The following is a 26188-nucleotide window of genomic DNA, read 5'->3' on the forward strand; positions in this document are numbered from 1 at the left end:
TAGAGAGGGGTCTGGCCATTCTAAAGTGACAGATGTCTGCAAGCTGTGCTGATAAGAGGTTGGGAATGTTTGGTAGCTCGGGAAGGAGGACAACCCTATTTTGTCACCTACTTTAGCCTGGATTTTTAGAAACTGCAGCTGTGAATACAAGTGTAAAGTTTTACTTTTTATCATTTATTTTGAATAGGTACATGAACATTGTACAAAAATCAGGCTTTCCTCTCACCTGTGCCCTTGTATCTGTTTCTGAATTTTTTTGCTAAAAGCAAACACTGCTATCTGTGAGTTTCTTGTGTACCCTTCCAGACCAATTATGTGCATACATAAGCATAACTGTTCTTTTTCTAACGTCCAGGAGTATATGGAAATGTGTATTTCCGTGACAATGAATATTACTGTTTTAAGAGCATACTTGTAGTTATTCCCTGACATATATATTTGTCTCAGCTCTGCCACACTCTAGCATTGTGACCTTGGACAAAATAACTTAACCTTTCTAAACTTCCTTATCTGTAAAACGGGGTTGTTGGGAAGATGACTGTTACAAATTTGTGGAGTGATTGCGAGGCTCAAATGAGATAATGCATATAAACCGCATACCGTATCTGGTATTGTGAAAACTCAGAAGCTCAAATGTTAGCTCTTACTATTCTATTTCCAATTTACATACACATATTTACGAATGAAAGCTGATAAGATACTATACAAGTGAGCAAAGATAAATGGAGAAAGATGTTCATCACATTTGTAATTGTGAAAAACACTGAAAACTTACAAGTCATAACCATAAGGGGCTGGTTAAATACAGTGGATTACTATTAACTCTTACATGGAAGGAGGTAAATTCCTGTATACTGTCATGGAAAGTTGTCAAGCTATATTAAGCAGAAAAAGCAAGATGCAGAATAGTGTGCTTACAATACCAGCCGTGTGTGTATCCTTTTAAAAAACGTGCACATGTAGAGAAAATAATAGCATTTATTGAAAGTGTCTCATGTGCCAGGCACTGTTTTAAGTGCTTTACATGCACTGATTCATGTAATTCATTCAACAACTCCCTGAGGTAAGTTTCGGGTCCAAAGATACACAGTATGTGGAAGATTCAAGATTCAAACCCAAGCTCTTATAAACTAAGGTTGAGAAAAGAAGCAGTTAACAGTGCTTTCCTGGAAGGGAGGTCAGGAGGTTAGGGTGGGAGGCAGGTTAGGGAATCTAAGGAGCCAACTGAGAGCACAGAGAAGGTGGAAGTAGAAGGTGAAAGGAAGATTTTCACTTTTTTTTTTTTTTTTTTTTTTTGAGGCTTGCTCTGTCTCCCAGGCTGGAGTGCAGTGGCGCGATCTCGGCTCACTGCAACCTCCGCCTCCCAGGTTCAAGCCATTCTCCTGCCTCAGCCTCCTGAGTAGCTGGGATTTCAGGCATGCACCACCACACCCAGCTAATTTTTGTATTTATAGTAGAGATGGGGTTTCACCATGTTGGTCAGGCTGGTCTTTAACTCCTGACCTCAAGCAATCCACCACCTCAGCCTCCCAACGTGCTGGGATTACAGGTGTGAGCCACCACACGTGGCAATTTTTACTTCTTTTATGCAAATTGTTCTTTTTATAATTAGAAAGGAAAAGTTTTTTTTTTTTTTTTTTTTTAATGTTAAAACATTTTCACAGTTTTGAGTTGGGGAAAAGCACAATGGGTTGCAACCATGAAAAATGTAAATGGAGGTACTGTGATTAGCTTTGTATTCATTTTCATGTGCTTTTTCAATTTTTTTTAGGATGAATGCCTATAATTGAAATCACTAGGTCAAAGGGTACAAATTCTAAAGGTTCCTGATACACGTTGCCATATTACTTTCCACAAAGATTGTACTAGGATATATTCCCATCAGGGGTGGGGAGCTCCACTGCCTCGCCTTTCATCACTTTGGATATTATAAATTATTTAAATTATAAAAGTAGCAGCACATTGTCCATTATTTAAAGTATGAAATAGTACAAAAGTACTATTAAAATTAAAGTGGTTAAAAAAGCCCTCTCCTCACCCCTAACTCAACATTCTTTAGGAGTAACTAGTAATAACAGTTCAGTATATATCTTCCCCCAGCTTTTATACACACATATAAACTTATAGATGCGTTCACATACTTTTTTTTTTGGTGGGGGGGGGACAGAGTTTCCCTCTTGTTGCCCAGGCTGGAGTGCAGTGGCACGATCTCAGCTCACTGCAACTTCCGCTTCCCGGGTTCAAGTGATTCTCCTGCCTCTGCCTCCCCAGTAGCTGGGATTACAGGTGCCTGCCACCATGCCCAGCTAATTTTTGTATTTTTAGTAGAGACAGTGTTTCACCATGTTGGTCAGGCTGTGTTCGAACTCTTGAACTCGTGATTCACCCACCTCGGCCTCCCTAAGTGTTGGGATTACAGGTGTGAGCCACTGCGCCCGGCCCACACACTTTTTAAAAAACACAATGGTATCATACTATATATGCACATTGATATTATACAACTTGTTCTTTTCATTCTGTGACATATCACAGACCTCCTTCCCTGCTAGTACATTCTTTTTAACAGTTGTGTTATACTACATAGAATAAATAGAAACATAGTTTATTTAAGGATTTAACTTTTTTTTTTTTTGAGACACAGGTTGGCTTTTGTTGCCCAGGTTGGAGTGCAGTGGTGCAATCTTGGCTCACTGCAACCTCTACCTCCCAGATTCAAGCGATTCTCCTGCCTCAGCCTCCCGAGTAGCTGGGATTACAGGCATGTGCCACTATGCTCAGCTAATTTTTTGTATTTTTAGTAGAGACAGCGTTTTGCCATGTTGGCCAGGCTGGTCTTGAACTCCTGACCTCAGGAGTAATCACCTCAGGTGATCCACCTGCCTTGGTATCCCAAAGTGCTGGAATTACAGGCGTGAGCCACTGCACCCAGGCCTAAGGGTTTATCCGTTAATAAAATTGGTTATATCTGTTTTTTCATGATTACAAATAACACCGCAACAATCTCCCTTGTATGTAATACACTTATGTATTTATACAAGTGACTCTGTAGGATAAAGTCTTAGAAATGGGGTTGCCAAGTCAAAAGGTCTATGCATTTAACATGGGGATGAGTACTGTCACATTGCTTCTGAAACTGTTTGCCCGGTTTATGTTCTCACCAACAGTCTAATTCCCATACCTATGCTAGATATTATCAGTCTTTAATTTTTGTCTGATTATCTTATTTAATTTTAATTATCACTGGTGAAGTTGGGCCTCTGTTCATGTTTTTTATATTTATATTTATATCATTTATATTTATTTATATTTATCATTTATAGTCATTTATATTTCTTCTGTGAATTGCCTTTTCCTATCCTTTGTGCATTTTTCTCTTGGGATTTGTCTTTTTAAAATTGATACGCTGCTGTTCTCTATAATATATTCTGTCACTATGTGCAAATGATCTCCCAATTTCCTTTTTTTTTTTTTTTTTTTTGAGACAGAGTTTTGCTCTTGTCACCAGGCTGGAGTGCAGTGGCGTGATCTTGGCTCACTGCAACCTCCACCTCCCAGGTTCAAGTGATTCTCCTGCCTTAGCCTCCTGAGTAGCTGGGATTATAGGAGCCCCGCCACCACACCTGGTTAATTTTTGTATTTTTAGTAGAGACAGCGTTTCACCATGTTGGCCATGCTGGCCTCAAGCTCCTGACCTCAGGTGATCCGCCCGCCTTGGCCTCCCAAAGTGCTGGGATTACAGGCCGCACCCGGCCCAGTTTATTTCTTTTAACTTAGTTTATGGTGCGTTTAGCTCTATAAAAGTTACTAATTTCTAGTCAAATCTCTAAGTCTTTTCCTTTGTGGCTTCTTACATGTCCTGATCCAAGATTATTTTTAAAAATTCTCCTCTATTTTCTATTATTTTCATAGTTTACTTTACAATTAGATTTTTAATCCATCTCTTTTTCATATGGTATGAGGTATCCATTTTAAAAAAAAAACTGGATAGCCAGTTGTGCCATTTTGTCTTTTCCCACTCATCTGAAATGCCACTATTATCATACTTTCAATTTTCATGTGCACGTGAGTCTGTTTTCAAATTTGGAGATTCTCTTCCACTGATATATGTCTATTCTTGGGCCAGGAGTTTAACTGCTATTGCTTCATAGTATATTTTGATATCTTCTTTTTAAAAGATACTCTTGTGTATTCTTTTTTCCATCTTGTATATTTTTGTTCATTTTCCAGAAAATTACAGAATCAACTTTACGTTTCAGTTCATTAAGTCAGATTAGTAAGAGCTGATGTTTTATCATGTTCCTTCAGTAACAGTCTGCCTCTCCATTTAGGGGCACTTATTTTTTGTTTTGTTTTATTTTTTTGAGATGGGGGTCTCACTTTGTCGCCCAGGCTGGAGTGCAATGGGGCGACCTTGGCTCACTGCAACCTCCACCTCCCGGGTTCAAGCGATTCTCCTGCCTCAGCCTCCCGAGTAGCTGGGATTACAGGCATGTGCCACCACACCTGACTAAATTTTTTGTATGTTTAGTAGAGATAGGGTTTTACCATGTTGGCCAGGTTGGTCTCAAACTCCTGACATCAGGTGATCTACCAACCTCAGCCTTCCGAAGTGTTGGGATTACAGGGATCCCAGCTGGGGCACTTGTTGTATATTTTCTTTCTAACACATATTTTGTTGGGTTTATGGTAGCTTTTTTTTTTGTCAACTTGTATTTTAGATTTAGAGGATATACATGCAGGTTTGTTACCTGAGTATATTATATGAGACTGAGATTTGGAGTATGAATGATGCCATTACCCAGGTACTGGGCATAGTACCCAATAGTTTTTTAGCCCTTGCCCCTCTCCCTCTCTTCTCCCTCTAGTAGTCCCCAGATTCTATTACTGCCTTCTTCATGTCCATGAGAACCCATTGTTCAGCTCCCACTTTATAAGTGAGAGCATGTTGTGTTTGGTTTTCTATTCCTGCATTAATTCACTTAGGCTAATAGCCTCCAGCTACATCCCTATTGCCAAAAAGAACATGATTTCATTCTTTTTTATGGCTACAGGGTATTTCATGTGGCAGGGTATTTCATTCCAAACCATATTTTCTTTATCCAGTCCACTGTTGATGGGCACCTAGGTTGATTCCTTGTCTTTGCTATTATGAATAGTGCTGCAGTGAGCATACCAGTGCATGTGTCTTTTTCATGGAACGATTTGTTTCCCTTTGAATGATTTGTTACCCAGTAATGCAATTGCTGAGTCAAATAGTAGTTCCGTCTTACATTCTTTGAGAAATTTCCAAACTGCTTTCCACAGTGGCTGAGCTAATTTTCATTCCCACCAACAGTGTATAAACGTTCCTTTTTCTCCACAGCTTCACTAACATCTATTGTTTTTTGACTCTTTAATAATAGCCATTCTGACTGATGTGAGATGGTGTCTCATTGTGGTTTTTATTTTAGCTTTTAATAACTGTTTAAAGTGTGCTGTTTTGATAGACGAAAATGATATATCACTTAATTTGCACTTTGATTCTGGAGAAGTTAAATATTTTTAAACTATGCTTAGTAACTACTGATATTCTATGAATTATGTGATTATATCCTTGATCCATTTTTCCATTTGGGTTTTAATCTTGTATGAGCTTATCATATCATAATGATACTAATTATTTGTCATAGGTGCAGCAGAAGCAGATTTTTAAAATTTTTTTTCCAGTTTATTTTATTTTATTTTGGAGACAGAGTCTCACTGTGTCACCCAGGCTGGAGTACAGTGGCGCAATCTCGGCTCACTGCAACCTCCGCTTCCTGAGTTCAAGCGATTCTCCTGCCTTATCCTCCCTAGTAGCTGGGATTACAGGCATGCACCACCATGCCCAGCTAATGTTTTTTATATTTTTACTAGAGACAGGTTTTCACCTTGTTGGCCAGGCTGGTCTCGAACTCCTGACCTCAAGTGATCCACCCGCCTCTGCCACCATGCCCTGCCTTTTCCAGTTTATTGTTTGCCTTTTAATTTACCACTTTTTTATTAATACTTTTCAGAAGTTTGAAATTTTAATATAGTTAAATATATGAATCTTTCCTGACTTTCACTATTGATGTTAAAGTCGTTAAAATTTTTTGCAGAATGATTTCATATTTAGAACAAATATGCCATGTGGGAAACTAGTCATGTTGGCCTGATAATGGAATCAGTTCTTAAGTAATCTTTATGGATGTTTAAAAATACAGTGTTATGTATGGTGTTAGTGATATTTGTTTTCATAATAGATAACTGAATATATTATATATGTATACATATGTACATAATGGAATATGTTTTATATATGCATACACATAGATATCTTAGAATGAAACAGTTTTTCATTTTGAGAATTTTTAAAATTTGGCAAGTGCAAGTAATTCTTTTATTTATTTATTTATTTATTTTATTTTTTTATTTTTTTGAGGCAGAATCTTGCTCTGTCGCGCAGGCTGGAATGTGGTGGTGTGATCTTGGCTCACTGCAACCTCTGCCTCCCGGGTTCAAGCAATTCTTCTGCCTCAGCCTCCCGAGTAGCTGGGACTACAGTCACATGCCACCATACCCAGCTAATTTTTGTATTTTTAGTAGAGACGGGGTTTCACCATATTGGCCAGGCTGGTCTCAATCTCCCAACCTCGTGATCCATCCGCCTCAGCCTCCCAAAGTGCTGGGATTATAGGTGTGAGCCACCGTGCCTAGCCAAGTGCAAGTAATTCTAACAGCTTTTAGTGAAATTCCATGTCTTAAAAATTGTCAGTTTGAATATTTAAATTAAGCACTATATTCTGACATGAAATTTGCTATTGTGTTAAGGATAGAAAACATCTTTAATTGACTTCTCTGTTTTCACAGGAAGAGTTATTCACATGAATTTGTTTTGTTGCCTATAAAACACTATCCAATAACTTTTACCTTTTCCCCTTAACTCCCTCAAGTCCTATCACAGCTATGTAAAGTTGTGCTTATGTAAATTGTTAACTGTCTTGTAAACAACCTAATACTTGTAGTTCTCTTAGTTTATATATATTCAAGTATACCAACCGAATTGCCCTTTTCTTTTAATAAGTGTGCTTTCATTTCTAATAAACAACCTTCAAAGTAGTAGGAAAGATATTAACATCTGAGAATAGGAGTTGGTATGCTTTCTCATTGAGAAATTAGTCTCTAGAATTATAATCAATAATGTGGTAAAGGAAAAAACAGGGAAGATAAAAGAGCTGTGCTTCAAACTTTCCATAGTTTGACCCTATGGCAAGTGAACAGTTTTAATACATTATCTTATAATATACAGAGGCCCTCAATAAATAAAATATTTGTAGTAAACTACTGAATGAAACACCTTTCATTATGGTAGAAATTATTTTCAAATTACCAAGAAATACAGTTCTCAAATTTCTGCGTAAGTTTTGCTTAATTCATTAAAGCATATGCAACTAACTTGCAACATATTTTTTACCTCTTGTATTAGAAATTTTTTGTACTTAATATTTGTTTAACTGTTTGATCTATTAGGTCCATTGTAAATGACTTCCTTGTTGAATTTGTTGATTCAGTTTTCATGATAGTTCAAAGAGTAATCTAGACTGATGTTATCTAATAGAACTTTTCTTGGCCAGGCGCGGTGGCTCACGCCTGTAATCCCAGCACTTTGAGAGGCTGAGGCAGGTGGATCACCTGAGATTGTGAGTTTGAGACCAGCCTGACCAACATGGAGAAACCCCATCTCTATTGAAAATACGAAAAACTAGCCGGGCGTGGTGGTGCATGTCTGTAATCCCAGCTACTCAGGCTGAAGCAGGAGAATCGTTTGAACCTGGGAGGCGGAGGTTGCCGTAAGCTGAGATCACGACACTGTACTCCAGCCTGGGCAACAAGAGTGAAACTGCATCTCAAAAAAAAAAAAAAAAAAAGAATTTTTCAGTGACAATGGAAACAGTCTGTGTATGTGCTGTATAATACAGTTGCAACTAGCCACATATAGCCAATAAGCTCTTGTAGTGCAGTCAGTGTGACTAAGAAACTGAAGTTTTAATTTTATTTAATTATAACTGACTTAAATTTTTTAAAGCCATACGTTGCTAGTAGCTACTACATTGGATTGCACAGATGTATCTACTTTATTTTCATTTAGTTTTCCAAGTTATAGTAAGTGTATTTTCTAGGTAAATGTTCTAATTTTACAAACTCTTTGAAACCTATGGTAAAAAACAAATAATGCAAAAGCAAATTCTAAAACTTAATTTAATAAACTATTTGTATTTAATTTTTATTGCATTTATCTGAAACATTGGGTTGCTCTATTGAGCATACCACAGACCATTTCTCCTCATTTCTGAAGACAGTTTCATTCTAAGGAGAAACGTAAGTCCTAAAGCTTTGTGAACTAATACTTATTTTGAGATTGGTCCTTAAAAAGCTTTTGTTCATTTTTAAGCAGCTGATTTAGAGGAAAGTTTTAATGAACATGAACTAGAACCCTCATCACCTAAAAGTAAAAAGAAAAGTCGCAAAGGAAGGCCAAGAAAAACTAATTTTAAAGGGCTGTCAGAAGATACCAGGTCCACGTCCTCCCATGGAACAGATGAAATGGAAAGTAGTTCCTATGTAAGTAAAAAAAAGCTGTTGGATTCTTACTTTTTGTTGTACCATGAATATTTCATCTAAACTATCTATAGGTAAAGTTCATCATTTGAAATGTTAAGTAAGCTTGAAATACTGATAGCATATTTTCATGAATTTTTTTAAGTTCTTTTTTTTCTTTTACATTTGCAGAGAGATAGGTCTCCACACAGAAGCAGCCCTAGTGACACCAGGCCTAAATGTGGATTTTGCCATGTAGGGGAGGAAGAAAATGAAGCACGAGGAAAGCTGCATATATTTAATGCCAAGAAGGCAGCTGCCCATTATAAGTGCATGGTAAGCATGGTTCTTTTAAGTCCAATTTTGTTTTTTTGTTTGTTTGTTTGTTTTTCTTTGTTTCTCCTGTGATCTAAAAGCCCAAATGATTTTTTTTTTTTAAATCAAAGAAACACAAACAAAATAAACAAAAAAAGGTGGGCAGATCACGAGGTCAAGAGATGGAGACCATCCTGGCCAGCATAGTGAAACACCATCTCTACTAAAAATACAAAAATTAGCTGGGTGTGGTGGCGTGTGCCTGTAGTCCTAGCTACTCGGGAGGCTGAGGCAGGAAAATCACTTGAACCCAGGAGGTGGAGATTGCAGTGAGCCGAGATCGGGCCATTGCACTCCAGCCTGGTGACAGAGCGAAACTCCATCTCAAAAAAAAAAAAAAAAATCATTTAGCTAGTAACCAAAAACAACCCCCGCCAGCATTAGTATTTTAGAGTTATGAATAGTATATCTTGTAATCCCAAATCTTAATAAAGTTTAGATTTTGTTAAATTATAGCCTTTATATTTTAGTAGGATTTGAAGTAATTCTAATTATAGTTACTGTATTTAGGATAATCCATAATTAATTACTTCATAACTATAAAAATTTTGTCTTTGTAAGCATGTCATGAAAGATATTTTAGACTTTCACTATAACCTAATAATTATCTCTGTTATTGTGCTTAACACACTATATTACAATCATTCATTTATGAATTTATCTCCCCTAACAGGCTCTTAAATTCCTTGAAGATAAGAATGAGTTTTTATCTTGACATCCTTAGATACAGGCTTGACTTACAGAACACATAAATGTCTTTGGCTTAGATTGTATTGAATGACTCATCCCATCAATAAGGTTTTTATAATTACATTTTTTTATGTCAGAGGTTCTTAACCAGAGTGCATATCAGATTTACATGGTAAGCTTTTTCCAAAATATGTGCATCTAGGGCCCTTGTAGAATAGATCTCATGTATGTCCAGTTTGAAAAAAAAAATCCCCAAGTGATTCTGATCTGCATCTATAATCAAAATTTGCCAATTTAAACTATTTTTTAAAACTTTGTGGAAATGTAAAATAGTTGAGAATAGGGCGACATTGTTGAAATCTTCATTGCTTGAAGCAGGCTATTTCATCTTGGCTCCACATTGACGGTCCTTGTCTTATTTCCCCCCACTCCAGAAATAAAAGGGCATCTAGATTTCAATAAACTTGAAAACTGTTTACACCCCCACCCTTGGAGAAAATTGTTGTTTATATTTTAATCAAACATGAATATATTAAAAATATTTAAGCAGATGCTTGATTATTAAGGAAAGATTATCTTTCTTTGGAAATTAAATATAACACACTTGATATCATGTTTAATCTTTTTCTCATAAGATTTCTGAATGTTAATATTCCTGCATTTTTCCTCTCTAGTTGTTTTCTTCTGGCACAGTCCAGCTCACAACAACATCAAGAGCAGAATTTGGAGACTTTGATATTAAAACTGTACTTCAGGAGATTAAGCGAGGAAAAAGAATGGTCTGTAGCTTTTATATTTGTTGTGCAACATTACACTTGACTTGCTGCTTTAAATTTAGAGTACGTCCCAAATTTATCCAGTCAGAAAATTTAATATAAACTAGTTCATATGTTAAAGCAAAGTATACATTTGACTTATTTGTAATATAATAAAGGATGCTGATGTTACTGAAACTTATTTCTCTTTCCGTGTAAGTTCATTATGTAAGAGAATTATACTGAGAGGGTTTATATATATTTCAAGGCATTTGCAAGCCCTTTAATAAAATAAATGAAGATATGAATGTGACAAACTTTATTAAGTTTAAAATGTTACATTGTGTAAGCTTGCTTAAAGGATAATTCTTTCAGGGCTTTCTGTTTAAAGTACATATACACAGGGCTGCCTCTTAAAGTGTTTGTCATGGCTTTAAAAGTTTTTTGTATAAAATAATATAAAATGTCCCATAGTCTCATGTTGTTAAATATACTGAATTACCAACAAGTAGCTCTGAGAAATATTGGCATCTTTATTGATCACTTACTCCTTTTTTTTTCTTTTTTTCTTTTGCTCTTCAGTGACTAAAGGTCACTGACTCCTTTAAAGCTCATGAATGCTATGAAATGTCGGTTGTCTCTAGAAATTAATATTTGAATTTTTTCTTGGGAAAATTTTCAAACATTTTAAAATTGGAAAGCCTAGTAACAGGCATCTGTCCATCATCTTGCTTCATCAGCTACCACAATTTGTGGCACTTGTTTCATACAGGCCGTTTATTCTTGTTGCTTGAAGTATTTTAAAGCAGACCGCAGACTTCATATCACTTCATATATCTGAACATTCTTCACCTCCACATAGTTCAGTATGCATCTCTTAATAATTGGACATTTTCTTACCTACCCACAATGTCATTATACCTTACAATTTTTTTTTTTTTTGAGACAGAGTCTCACTCTGTCACCCAGACTCGGGTACAGTGGCACAATCTCTGCTCACTGCAGCCTCTGCCTCCCGGGTTCAAGTGATTCCCGTGCCAGCATCCCAAGTAGCTGGCATTACAGACATGCACCACCATGCCTGGATAATTTTCATGTTTTTAGTAGAGACAAGGTTTCATTATGTTGGCCAAGCTGGTCATGAACTCCTGGACTCATGTGATTCACCTGCCTTGGCTTCCCAAACTCCGGGGATTACAGGCATGAGCTCCCGGCTAAAAATGAAACTTTTATAACAGACCCTGTAGTACTGAAAAAAGGAAAAAACCACTTTATCATATCATTCAGAGCAGTGTTGTATAATACAGCTAAAGTCCAAATAGGTGACTAAAATAACAGCTCAATTATCTTGCCAACTTATTGTTTATCTCTGTACCGTTGAGGGTTGCAGTAAACATTAACTTAGCATTTCCCCCAAGTGTGCTCCAAAGGAAGTTAGTCCATCAAGATGTTCCCTCACCCCTCCAGAAATAAAAAGGCATCTGGATTTCAGTAAACTTGAAAAGTGTTTACACCCCCACCCTTGGAGAAGAGGCTGTGAGAAGTCCTGCAATAAAGTGATCTGCTTAACCAGTCCTTTCTCAAACTGATTTGACTTGAAACCCTTTTTTCAACAGGCATCTTTTAATCTCCAAACATTCTTCAGGCAAGGCATATCTAGGCCAAACTGAGAAGTCTTGAAAAGATTTCAGCCCATTTAGTCTCCCTCTGCACTTCTGTCTACTTGGTAGCAATTCCTCTGTGGGGGGATTGCTTTTCTGGTTTCTCATACTTTTCCCCTAATCATAATACGAAAGGATCTGATCTTAGGGAGGAAAAGAAGTCAACCACTAAAATATACAACACCATTCTTCTTATTGTGTATTTGGCAGTATTAAGGCGTATCTTATCTACATTTAGATGTCAGACCTCCGATAGTCAGTAGTTTTTCTAACGAGCCGGCAGTTTATAAATGGTAAATAATAGAAACATCAGGGGATGACAATATTAGAGGGCTTATCAAAGTATGGTTTAAGTTGCAGCATTATTTAAGTTATATGCTATATAATAATTTCAGTGTACTCTTTTTCAAAAGAAAATGGCTGCTGTTTTCTTGCAATACTGCTTATGATTATTTCTCTTTCCTTATGTAGAAATGTACACTTTGCAGTCAGCCTGGTGCTACTATTGGATGTGAAATAAAAGCCTGTGTTAAGACTTACCATTACCACTGTGGAGTACAAGACAAAGCTAAATACATTGAAAATATGTCACGAGGAATTTACAAGTAAGAAAACAACAATTGTCTATTTCCCTAAACACGTTAGTAAGTAACCACCCTTAAATAGATGACATTAGTTTATCCTATCTCTATTCTTAGGTGGTGTTTAGTTAAGTATAGAATACTGAGATATTATGTAAGGAATATACTGCAATTGGCATTTTCCTCTGACTACATATCCCTGGATTAGCATTCATCCATCCAATATTAGTTATGCTTCCTATGTGCCATTGTGCTAGAAGCTGGGCATATGCCAGCGATCAAAACTACATACACTGGGCTGGACACTGTGACTCACACCTGTAATCCCAGCAATTTGGGAGGCTGAGGCCGGTGGATCACCTGAGGTCAGGAGTTTGAGACCAGCCTGACAAACGTGGTGAAACCTCATCTCTACTAAAACACAAAAATTAGCTGGGCATAGTGGCAGGCGACTGTAATCCCAGATACTCAGGAGGCTGAAGCAGGAGAATCTCTTGAACCCAGGAGGCGGAGGTTGCAGTGAACCTAGATTGTGCCATTGCACTCCAGCCTGGGCAACAAGAGCGAAACTCCATCTCAGAAAAAAAAAGAAACCACTACATACACTGTCCTCATGAAGCTTACAGTCTATTGGGCGAGACCTATTATTTAAGTGGCCAGACAAATACACAATTACAACATAGCAGCATAAGTGTACTAAAAAAGTTACAAAGTGTTATGAGAGCATATAAGAAGGAAGAGCTAACCTAGTCTGTAGTGGGGAGTGTTTAAGAATTTTCTGAAGGAAATAGTGCTCAGCTTTAAGCTGAGATATTAAGGACAAAGGTGAGCCTTGGTCAGGGGAGGTATTCTGGGCAGAGAAAACAGCATATGCAAGAGCCCTGGGTGAGACAGAAGCAGAGGTGGAAATGGGGAGATGTGTTAGGAGGTAGTGCTGGTGGTCCAGGTGAGAACTTTCTGTAGCTTAGAGTAGGATGCGGTAGATAGAAGGCAAAAAAGTCTCTTGAGAATATGGTAAAAAAACAAAGTTTGAAGATCTGGGATTGGGGATCACCCTCTTTTTTATGGGTCTTCCACTTACCCATGCTACCTTGGTTAGGTGGTATTAATGTATCTCTGGAATGGTTCCATTTGTTTAATTGACTGGAGTATAAGTTGGCAGGGACTCTTGAACTTTTGATTTGCCTTTCAGGGTTGTAAAGCACTTCCTTACTCTCACACACCTAGAATGCAATGAACCAGTAACTTCAGGGTCTAGTATTCCGTGTAAAAGACAATGTACACAAGCAGTCACCAAGTCATTTCAGTGCCTACATAAGGTGCTAATGCTGTATTATAAAATTTGCTAAACTCCGTTTAATAATAAAGGCACAAATGTTTTCAAGTGAGTTCTATAAAGCCTTTAAGGAACAAATAATTCTAAGGTTATTTAAGAGGCCCAGCACCTAGCAAGAGATGGAAAACTTACTGGTTTATTCTGTAAACCTTGCATAACTGTGGTACCAAACCTAACAAAGATAACATTAAAAGAAAAACAAACTGTAGACTGTCTAATCTCCCTTTTTTTGCTTTGAAACAGGATCTGACTCTGTTGCCCAGGCTGGAGTACAGTGGTGCAATCATGACTCACTGCAGCCTCACCCTTCTGGCCTCACATGATCCTCCCACCTCAGCCTCCCAAGTAGCTGGGACTATAGGTGCATGCCATCGTGCCCAGCTAATTTTTTTTTGAGGAATAGGAGTTTTGTTATGTTGCCCAGACTGGTCTCAATCTCCTGGGCTCAAGTGATCTCCCTGCCTCAGCCTCCCAAAGTGCTGGGATTGTAGGTATAAGCCACACTCAGCCACAATCTCACTTCAATGAATATACAAAAATTCTAAATAAAATATTAGTAAATATAATCTTAGCTCTGTATTCTAAGAATTGAAAGACTGTTCTGTATTCTAAGAATTGAAAGGCTGGGCACAGTGGCTCACACTTACAATCCCAACACTTTGGGAGGCTTAGGTGGGAGGATTGCTTGAGGCCAAGAGTTCCAGACCGGCATGGGCAACAAAGCAAGACTCTCATCTCTATGTAATTCTAAAAATAGAAAGAAAAAAGACTGTTCAAAATTAGGAAATATATTAATATAATTTATTGGAATTAATGAAGTAAATAAAAATCTTATCACCTTTATAGATGGTGAAAAGACATTTGATAACATTCAACATCAGTTTCTGAATTTTAAAGTAAGGTAATGAGTGCTTTTGGTAAACTAGGAATCTTAATAGGTGTTTATGAGAAAAACAGCAAATAGCTTATTTATTGTAAACGTAAAGGAGCAATGGTTCTTAACCAGGAGTGAGCCTCAGAATCACTGTGGGGTGGATAAGACTGTCTTTTAAAATGTTCATTCCTGAGCCCTACCCATAGAGATTTAAATGTAGTAGGTCTCGGTTGGGCCAAACCATGTACTTTTATGACTCTCCAGGTGATTCTTCTGTTCATCTCTATTTGAGAACCATTAGACTAAATAGACTTTAATTCAAATTAGGAACAAGACAAGGATGCCAACTACCAGCTGACTTTTAACATTCTTCTAGAGGGTTAAGCTGATGCAAGATGGAAAGAAAAAGGCCCAGTGTGGGGCTCACATCTGCAATCCCACACTTTGGGAGGCCAAGGCAAGAGGATTGCTTGAGGCGAGGAATTTGAGACCAACCTGGACAACATAGTGAGACCCCATCTTTACACAACATTTAAAAATTAGTCAGGCAAAGTGGCACACACCTGTAGCCTCAGCTACTCAGGAGGCCAAGGCGGGAGGTTCGCTTGAGCCCTGGAGGTTGAGACCAGCCTGGGCAACATAGTGAGACCCTGTCTCAATTTGAAAAATAAAAGGCCAGGCACAGTAGCTCAAGCCTGTAATCCCAGCACTTTAGGTGACCTCGGCTGGTGGATCACAAGGTCAGGAGTTCGAGACCAGCCTGGCCAACATGGTGACAAGCCATCTCTACTAAAAATACAAAGATTAGCTGGACACAGTGGTGCATGCCTGTAGTCCCAGCTACATGGGAGGCTGAGGCAGGAGAATCACTTGAACCTGGGAGGCAGAGCAGTGAGCCAAGATCGTGCCACTGCACTCCAGCCTGGGCAAAAGAGTGAGACTCCATCTCAAACAAAAAAAAAAGAGAAGAAATAAAATTGTTTAATAAAATGATCAATATTTATTATTTATATAATTGTCCACCAAGAAAATCCATAGGAATTAACTTTGAATTTATTAAAATTAGTAAGAGCTCAGTAAGATTGCTGAAGATGAGATGACTTTTGGGGCCGGGTGTGGTGGCCCATGCCTGTAATCCCAGCACTTTGGGAGGCCAAGGCGGGTGGATCACAAGGTCGAGATCGAGACCATCCTGGCCAACATGGTGAAACCCCATCTCTACTAAAAATACAAAAAAATTAGCTGGGCGTGGTGACATGCACTTGTAGTCCCAGCTACTTGGGAGGCTGAGGCAGGAGAATTGTTTGAACCCAGGAGGCGGAGGTTGCAGTAAGCTGAGATCACGCCACTGCACTCCAGCCTGGATAACAGAGTGATACTCCGTCTCAGAAAAAAAAAAAAAAAGAAAAGATTACTTTTAACAACCAGTTCCAGGCTGAGTGCGGTGGCTCACACCTGTAATCCCAGCACCTTGGGAGGCCAAGGTGGGCAGATCACGAGGTCAGGAATTCAAGATCAGCCTGAACAACAGAGTGAAACCCCATCTCTACTAAATAATACAAAAATTAGCCAGGTGTGGTGATGGGAACCTGTAATCCCAGCTCCTCAGGAAGCTGTGTCAGAAGAACTGCTTGAACCTGGGAGACAGAAGTTGCAGTGAGCCAAGATTGCGCCACTGCACTCTAGCCTGGGTGACAGAGTGAGACTGTCTCAAAAACAAAACAAAACAAAAAAAAAACAATTCCAGTAACACAGTAATAAATAGTTAGAAAAACGTCTGTCATAACCCACCAAACACATACACCAAAGATGAATTTTTTCCATTAAAAAAAGCTTTTCTTTTCCACGGATGGGGAGGTGCAGAGACAAGGTCTCACTGTTACGCAGGCTGGAGTGCAGTGGCATGATCACAGCTCGCTGCAGCCTTGACCTCCTGGGCTCGGGTGATCCTCCCACCTTAGCCTTCTGAGTAGCTGGGACTACAGGCACATGTGACAATGCCTGGCTAAATTTTGCTATTTTTTGTAGAGACAGGGTTTCACCATGTTGTCAGGCTGGTCTCAAACTCCTGGATGCAAGTGATCCACCTGCCTCAGCCTCCTGAAGCGCTGGGATGACAGTTGTGAGCCACCATGCCTGGCCAAAAATTACATTTTACAAAGGACTCAAATGAGTGGTGAAATACATTATGTTCCTTGATAGAAAACTCAGCATTGAAAGACACCTATTCTCAATAAATCTATTTAGTATAATTTTGATCAAATCCAAATATTTTTGACAGTTTTATCTAGAAGACTAAATGTGATATAATTTCACTTGTAATGATTGGGTTTACCTTATGTAACAGAAAAAAAAAAAAAAAAAAATAGCAGCTTAACAGGATAGAGAGTTGCTTGACCTAAAAGGCTTGCAGAGGAAAGCAGTTCAGATGTGGTAGGCAATTTTTCAGTGTCATCAAAGACCCACATCACCATCCTTCTGCTCACCCCTCCTTAAGGTCTCCTTCCACGTATATGTGTGTGTCTGTTTCTGTATACGTAGAAAAATCTCTAGAAACTTATTCAACAAGCTTAATGTTTATATTACTTCTCATTAGTTGCATAGGGATGGAGAAGTGGCGATTTTATATTCTCCACGATATGATTCTGTGATGTTTGAATATCTTCATGAGCAGTATATTATTATTAAAGTAGCCATTAACATTTTAAAATAACAGGCTGATTTTAAATATCCAAAATCAGATTATATGGAGAATTATTATATTTAAAATGTAACTTTTAGATGATTTTATTATAATAGTTATCAATTTTCATTTTGAAAGAAAAATGGAAATATAGATGAGAAAAAATACTTAATGTCAACTTTAATTCTACCACACAGCGATAATAATCTTAAATCTTTTGGAATATTTTCTCTTGGACATTTATGTGATTATGTGTGTGTATTTATAAAAACAAGATCTTCTGCCAGGTGCGGTGGTGCATGCCTCTAATCTTAGCACTTTGGGAGGCCGAGGCGGGTGGATCACTTGAGGTTGGGAGTTTAAGACCAGCCTGACCAACATGGAGAAACCCTGTCTCTACTAAAAATCCAAAATTAACCGGTCATGGTGGCATGTGCCTGTAATCCCAGCTACTCATACTAGATCTGAGACATTTTTCTGTGACATTAAACAGCTTTACATCTTTTTAATTTTTGAGACAGGGTCTCACTCTGTCACCTAGGCTGGAGTGCAATGGTGCAGTCACAGCCCACTGCAGCCTCAATCTCCCAGACTCAGGTGATCTTCCCACCTCAGCCTCCCAAGTAGCTGGGACCACAGGGGCAACCCATGATACCTGGCTAATTTTTTTTGTACAGACAGGATTTTACCACGTCGCCCAGGCTGGTCTCAAACTCCTGGGCTAAAGCAATCCACCCACTCTGGCCTCCAAAAATGCTGGGATTATAGGCATGAGCCATCGTGCCCAGCCTACATCTATTTTAATGATTGCCTAATATACTATTATATGGGTATATCAGTTTTTTCTATTGGTTCCTTTTTCAGACATCTTGTTTTTACTTTTTAGCTTTTAGACAACCATATTTCAGTGACCATCTCGAAACAAAAATATTAGTACTAGGATCCATAATGAGTTGAATTGCTCTTTTTCTTTTTTCCCATTGAGATGCGTTTCTGCAATCCACTTGTAATGTGGATTCCAGATAGAGACCATTGAGTTCAAATGAGAGCCCATAGGCACGTAGTTCGGGGAGAGAAGAAGGGACAAATAGGAAATGCAGGGAGGAATATTTCTGAATGAAGTGGCTTCCCTGTCTCCTACATGTGGCTTTTCTTCATTACCAGCCTTTCTGGGTCCTGACTGTATTCATATTTGAAAGACGAGGGAGGGATATATAATAATTTTTATTTGTGTTTATCCTGTTTGTCTTTATTATATTTTAAACTATTTCAATATGGATTTTTTTTTTAAATGTCGGCCTCCCATCATAAAAAATAGAGTTCTGTGACAGCAGAAATCTTGTTTGACTAGTTGATACCTGTGACCTTGGCACCTAAATGAATGAAGGGCATATAAGGGCCTATGGGAAATATTCTACAAGTAAAAAATAATCCTGTAAAATGATTAAAAGTTGTTCCAAGAACAAAGTACTTGTCCTCTTAGAGGAAACTTTCTATTAAAAAGATGATTTTCTTTTTCTTTCTTTTTTTTTTTTTTTTTTTTTTTTTTTGGGAGATGGAGTATTGCTTTTGTCACCCAGGCTGGAGTGCAAATGGTGCAATCTTGGCTCAACACAACCTCCACCTCGCAAGTTCAAGCGAACCTCTTGCCTTAGCCTCCTGAGTAGCTGGGATTACAGGCATGCACCACCATGCCCTGCTAATTTTTGTATTTTTAGTAGAGATGGGGTTTCTCCATGCTGGTCTCAAACTCCCGACCTCAAGTGATCCACTCGCCTGAGCCTCCCAAAGTGCTAGGATTACAAGTGTGAGCCACTGTGCCTGGCTAAAAATATGATTTTCAAATGTAAACAAAACAGAATATTATAACAAGTCCTCATATCAGCTAGCAAGTTATTCCCACAGTTGCTTTATTTATTATTTTCCTGAAGTATATTAAAGCAAAATTCCAGATCTCTTGTCATTATATAGTTATATAAACACACTTTGTAACATTAAGTTATTTCTTAGTATCATCTTATACCCAATCCATTTTCACATTTGCCCAGTTTTATCAAAAATGTCATTTTAGACTTAATTTGTTCAAATCTGGATACATGCAAGGTCCATCCATTGCATTTGATATGTCTCTTAAGTCTAAATACGGACGTACTTGTCCCATTACTTATTGAAGAGCCTCAATCAATTGTCCTGTCAAAGTCCCACATCCTAGATTTGTGTCTTTGCCATTTAATGATACCATTTAACTTGTGTCTCTATCCCTCTCTCCCATTTCTTGTAAACTAGAAGTTGGTTCAGAAGTTTAATTAGATTTAGGTTATATTTTTATGGGAAGATTTTTCATAGGTGCCACTGTGTAGGAATCTCACTGTTGATATTTAAACTCATTATTTAAAATTTTAAAAAGAGGTAGTTCCTAATGTGTAGCATTTGAAGCACGCAATTCTCCCTAGCTCTTTGAAAGTTATTGAAAATGTTTAAAAACTAAAAAGAAAAATAATGAACAAAACTCAATTAAAGTCAGTTGTTATTGTTGTTCACTGTCCCAGACCCCACCCCTGCCTTTTATTCTACTCAAATATTAGACCTAGTTTAGATAATCTATTTGTGACATGTGAATTCCTAGATGATTTTCTTTATCTATTGGCTGACCACAAGAGGGCATCCAGTGAACATTTTCTAAGTATTGTTCCATTGTCATCTTATGTATGATTGACATAAAACTGAGCTCAAATCAGCCTGCCCTTGTTTGATTGTCCAAATCACCTATATTACGATTTTTATTAAAAATGAATTTTAAACATACAGTCTGTATACCCATTTAAAAGGTTAGATCCAAGCCTGATATCAGTATCACTCCAGAGATAACTTGCCAGATTTAAAGGGGAAAACGCACCTTTACAATGGAGAAATCTGACCATCACCACTGCTTTAACCAAATAATCAAACATGGTGTCACCCAGGAGCAGAACATTTTGAGATTAGATGCCTCCTGAAGTATTCAGGATTACCTACAACGTGTCTTGACAGAAAAAGAAAAGCCGAACCTGAAGCTAACCAATCCCTTAGACCTTATTCCCAGTGTATAGGAAATACAGGGCGAGAGAGAAGCAAATAAAATGGTACCACAATTAGACAAGTCCAGAATGTGCTACAGTTGACAGATTGTCTGGTCTGATCTCATCCTAAAAAGTCAGTGTCATGTAAAAACAAGAAGTTGGATGTACCGGTCTAGATTAAAAGAGACATTGCCAAATACAGTGCTGGAAAACTGTTGGATGGCTCATGTAGGTATCCCAGTGAAAGTTAGGATGCTATGATGAAAAGACATTTGAAGAGTTTGAGTAAAATTGTTTCATCAAATGTGAGCAGAAGGCAGCAGTATAGATAGAATATATATTTCCTAAAATGTGATTTTATATTAAATACATGAAACAAATTTATAGAATTTGATTATTTCATCAGTATACCTGAAGGTTGGTATTTTCAAGTTAGCCAGAACTTTGCTTTTAATCTCATTGGACAAAATGAGGAATTGTCTTACGATAACTGTCATCCTAAACCAGAGATTTTGTTTCAGATGAACTGTTATTATCTCAATAGTAGTGTGTTTTCCTATTTTTTGGATAGAAATGGGTCTGTAACTAATTGGGGAGTATTTTTTAAAGTGTGGATGAGGAAACCCAGGTTTTAAATGAGCAGTAGCTGCATCCGCTAATGATGGCATGAATATATTTTCATCAATAGTGGCAAAGTGTTTTGAGATTTTTGTCTTTCATCATTGTAGACTATACTGTAAAAATCATAGCGGAAATGATGAGAGAGATGAAGAAGATGAGGAACGAGAGAGTAAAAGCCGAGGAAAAGTAGAAATTGATCAACAACTAACTCAGCAGCAACTTAATGGAAACTAGGTATGAAAGTTAATTATATGGGATCTGTTGTCAGGATACAATACACACTGTTAAATATATGTTGAAGTAGTGGTATGCAGTAAGATTTTTTTTAAACCTATTATGTTTAGTTAAGAGCATGTTACTAAAATGCTGAGGATTTTGTAGCCTTGCATAGTAGTTGTTTTTTTTTTTTAATTAGCTGATTTTGTAACCGTAAAAACAAGCTATCCGCTTTATCAATAAGTGTAGTTGTAATGTCAAATCAATAAGATATTCACACTCCTCAATAACATTATATTGATTGTGTTCCCCTCAAGCATCATATTTTACATTTTTTTATCATCTTTTAAACAGGTTCATGGGACAGAGTTAGAAAACTGGGAATGAATAAGACATCCATAACTACTATTCTTTTTTCACTGTTTTCTAAAATCAAAAAGGGTTTGTAACTTTTTACTGCCCAACTCTTAGATCCTTCATTGAACTGCCTAAAAATGCTTATTTGTTTTATGAGCCTTCACGAGAAGGCTGAGTTTGACATGTTGATATTACGTAGCTATAGTTTGCAGTTTCTGGGAAGCAGTTGAAACACTATTAACTCTGTGTATAGTGTCAGCAGTTAAAGCAGATGAAATGAAGTAAGCTATATTTCTGGACTGAACAAAGTTCTGTTGTTTAGGGTGTTTAAGTTTGTCAGTGGATCCTTACTCAAGGGAAAGCATAAGCAAGTTTTACTTTATAAAGCAAACATGCCATTGGTGGCAGCACATGGTAATTTGTGGACTTCTTTTTTTTCACACTCAAGTAATGGAGGCTAAAAATGAAGAGAACCTTCTTTTTCTCTTGGCTTTGACAGCACATGCTAAAAATCTCTTCCAAGAAGTACGCTAAAGCTTTTCATTTGGTTCTTGTTAAACTTGTTCTCACTGACCAGCATGGACTCGGGCAACTGGTAATGATAAGCTATGAGCTCCAGTGCTTATGCCAAAATTCTCTTGACAGCACACCTCCTCTCTTTCCATGTTATACAAAGGGCTTCTGGCAAAATGACGGAGTCCTTCAAGTTTAAACTAACATTTGGCAACAGCAAATTAAACGTTTTACCGCTTGCTAAGGACTTCAGACACCATGTCCGAAACCTGTTCCTCTCGAGTGCCCTGTTGTGTGGAACACTTCACATATTGGCGCAGAGTACGTAAGGAGGTCTCATGTGCTGTAGGAGTAAAAACGTCTTTGCATAAAACAGTATTTATTTTAACTTTTGTGACCACTATTTTAGAAACTTTATTTAAGATTTTAATGTTTTCAGTCATTGCTTTGGTTATCTATAAAATAGGCTTTTGTGCCCTACTTTTCTTCTTGTAGGGCTTGATGTTGTTTTATCGATCGTCAGAATTGTTTTTGAAAGCCTAAGAACCCAGCTTTTTAGAAAGGATTTTCACACTGGCATTTCTAGCTAGTGATATTTTCTTCTACTTACCTGCTGAAGCACATTTATGCATTTCTTTATGGCAAAACCAAAAAACTTTAGTTGTGGTCTGCCTGATATTACCATAGCACCTCAATACCAAGGGGAGGGATTTTGATTAATCGAATTATTAAGCTACCACAATAAAGCAGATTTTAAAGTAAGAAACGAACATATTAACTTGACTGTACATTAAAATATTCTGCAGCTGATAGAGCAGCATTTTTAAAATGTAACAGGTGGAAAATTACACTGTGCTTAATGACTGAATTTTTTTAAAACTTAGTCCCTTAAGGTCACGTTTGTCAAGTGTGTATTCACACATTTACGTAAGTCAAGGGACTCAATGCTTGCTTTATTTTAACCATCTTTTACTATTTTTAGAAGGAAACTAGCTTTAGTAGTGGGTTGCCCTATATGTTTTCTCTTTTTGCTCTTAATATGCCATTGGGTATTTGTGTGTATGTGATTTTCAAAATTCATCATGACTTGAAGTGCAAGGACAGACCTAGATGTTTGTTTACCAAGCTATGTGACTTCTCCCAAAGGATCTGTACTTTCTTTCCTTACAACAGCTTGAAAATCATTATTTTTTAAATACTTAAATCACTGTGTCTGGATCATTTTTTACATTGTGTGCCATAGACTTACCCATGGGACAACAGAGCTCCTTCATTTTTGGACAACTACTGTAATCATTTGTTTTTTTTTTTAGGAAAAATGGAAGGTGCCAGGGGTAATCATGGCCAGTCAATAATTACATAAAGCAGTTCAAGTACTATAGCTGTCAGTTGATTGATATGTTATGTAGTAAAATGTACGAATTTGTATGGGTTTCTTCAGCCCTTTTTCTGCCACTAGCAACCAGAATAGCACTTTACCTTTTGGTTGGCTAGATAAGTGGCTGACTACCTGTTTTTCTCACTGTGGTGTGATTGGCTAAACAATCTTGCATTAAAAACTCAAATGTAAAATGAATTCACATGAAAAATCATGTTTGGTTGTAAACCTCCAATATTTTGATTCTGTAATCATGTTTTCATCACATGCTGAGTAAAAGTGCCTTACAATGTAAAAATTGTACAGTACTTATGTTCCCAAGTAGCATCATCATCTTCTGGGTAGTAATTACATTGTGGTATTAATATTTAGAAAAATGGACCTCAGCAGTGTATTTACTGTACATCTCTTAAGTCCTTAACTGTAGTTTTAATAAGCATGACATTATTTGATGAGTATATAACATTTACATCATTTCAGAAAATACTGCCGTTACTGTCTTTTATGCATATTTTAGCCTGAAATTTTGAAGCGTCTTTTTTCTTTTTTTTCTTGTTTTGTTTTGTTTTTCTGTTATTGATATTAAACAGTGTAATCTTTGCAAGCGTATATTGAAGATTATTCTGGAGCATTTATTGCCTTACCAGAAATGTTAGTAGGAAATGTTCTTTAGAATAGAAAGATAGACTTGAGTTTCTATACTTTTAATAAGAGCTCTTTGTTCCTGGGGGGAGGGGGGCAGGGGGTAAATTTTACTTTCATCTCAAGTTATTAAAAACCCACAACTGAAGTAAACTTTATTTCAAGGAACAGCAGTTTTCGAATTTCAGATAGTACTTGCTCAGATACACGCTACTCAAGATATTAAGAGATAACAAGATCTGTAGATCTATTGAATCAGAATCTATGAACTTGAACAAATGTGTGAATCTCAAATATCTCAAAGCAAAAGAAAAAGTGTTCTAGAGTGTTGTTGCTTTTTTTAAAAAGCGCTGCAGTTAAACCAAGGTATGCAGTTTTGTTCTAACAGACATTTAGGTTAATTGTAAAGATAAGGAATGCATTATGGGTCAAAAATCAAACATTCCTCTCATGTTATGTATATTTTGTTCCTGTTATATTGGCTTTATTTTCAAAATTGTAGTTTGTAGTATTAGTTTCCTTTTATTGGTATTCTTGCATATACTATTCATTCAATAAATGACTTATGACTTTCATCTTTGTTTGTCTTTTTTGTGAAAGTGTATACTGAAGCTTATTTGATAACAGCAATTGTATTGTGTTCCTTTTAGTCTTGCTTTATTTCAGAGTAAAATACCTAGTTTGTTTAATAACTTGACATTAAACAAGTATGGGAGAAAAAAAATGTGAATTTGAATCCAGTTCAGAGTTCCACAATATAAAGGTTTTATAATGGAGAGAAACTGCAATCTTTTAAGTACAATCGAACTGCATTACATCTTGTTTTTTTAATTACATGTTTCAGATAGATACCCGTGGCTTAAATCAGATCCTCTGGAGCCTAGTTAGAAGGTTATTTTTAGAATAAACTAAAGCTCCTAGTACAATTTATCAGATTGGTAATATGGGTGCAGGATTAATATCCTTGTCGTAAAGGGATTTTACCGACAGCTTTAAATGTACTACTATTACCATAGACAGTATGCTTCTAGTACAGTGTTCATATATTGAGGTTTGTCCATCCAGGGCAGAAATCAAAGTTGTAATGAGTAGGATATGCTCATTCCATACACACAATTCCTAACCTGCAGAGTAGGTTAGGAAAAAATCAAGTAACAGGTTCTAATTAACTCCAGAACATAGGATGGTGTACTTCACTGCAAATGTTACCCAGTAGCGCCTGGTACATGTGTGTCTGTGTGTGTTTAAAATTCATTATTAAGTCTCATTTTAATTGCCACCAATTTTTTTTTTTTTTTTTTTTGAGATGGAGTCTTGCTGTGTCACCCAGGTTAGAGTACAGTGGCATGATCTCAGCTCACTGCAACCTCCGCCTCCCAGGTTCAAGCAATTCTTCTGCCTCAGCCTCCTGAGTAGCTGGGATTACAGGCTCCTGCCACCACACCTGGCTAATTTTTGTATTTTTAGTAGAGACGGTTTTCACCATCTTGGCCAGGCTGGTCTCAAACTCCTGACCTGGTGATCCATCCGCCTCAGCCTCCCAAAGTGCTGGAATTACAGGTATGAGCCGCTGCACCCACCCAACTGCCACCAAATTTTAAAGTCTCATTTTAATTGCCATAAAAATATGGAGATGGGGAGTTGTGTGGTATTCTTTAGCTAATTGAAACTATTTAAGCTGGTTTTTGTTTTATTTTTCCAGTAGCAGTCACCAGCAATTGCTAAGGTTACTCGAAAGGATGGACCTGGTAGAATTTCTTAGGAAAATTCTGTGGCTAGCAGATGGCTGGTTTATCTTTTTAAGAGAAAAACCCAATCCCTGTTATATTTACATATTAGACTAAGTCCT

The 26188-nt window shown here is 37.3% G+C and overlaps 1 protein-coding gene across 5 annotated transcripts in view; it reads left to right on the top strand.

Moving 5' to 3' along the window:
- The window catches only part of PHF6 (PHD finger protein 6), a 67416-nt gene that overhangs the window by 31812 nt on the left and 9416 nt on the right, over positions 1 to 26188 (top strand). The window contains exons 6-11 of one of the 5 annotated variants that reach the window (XM_032260244.1): positions 8456 to 8622; positions 8791 to 8934; positions 10338 to 10442; positions 12551 to 12684; positions 21341 to 21467; positions 21804 to 24914. In XM_032260244.1, the coding sequence (XP_032116135.1) occupies positions 8456 to 8622; positions 8791 to 8934; positions 10338 to 10442; positions 12551 to 12684; positions 21341 to 21467 (677 nt within the window). In that variant the 3' untranslated portion in view covers positions 21804 to 24914. Of the gene's footprint in view, positions 1 to 8452; positions 8623 to 8790; positions 8935 to 10337; positions 10443 to 12550; positions 12685 to 21340; positions 24915 to 26188 lie in introns of those variants that run through there. The other 4 variants (XM_032260240.1, XM_032260243.1, XM_032260241.1 and 1 more) reach the window with 4 other exon arrangements.

The sequence above is a fragment of the Sapajus apella genome, unplaced genomic scaffold (genome assembly GCF_009761245.1).
Source record: "Sapajus apella isolate SASKATOON/1434 unplaced genomic scaffold, GSC_monkey_1.0 scaffold115, whole genome shotgun sequence".
NCBI lineage: Eukaryota > Metazoa > Chordata > Mammalia > Primates > Cebidae > Sapajus > Sapajus apella.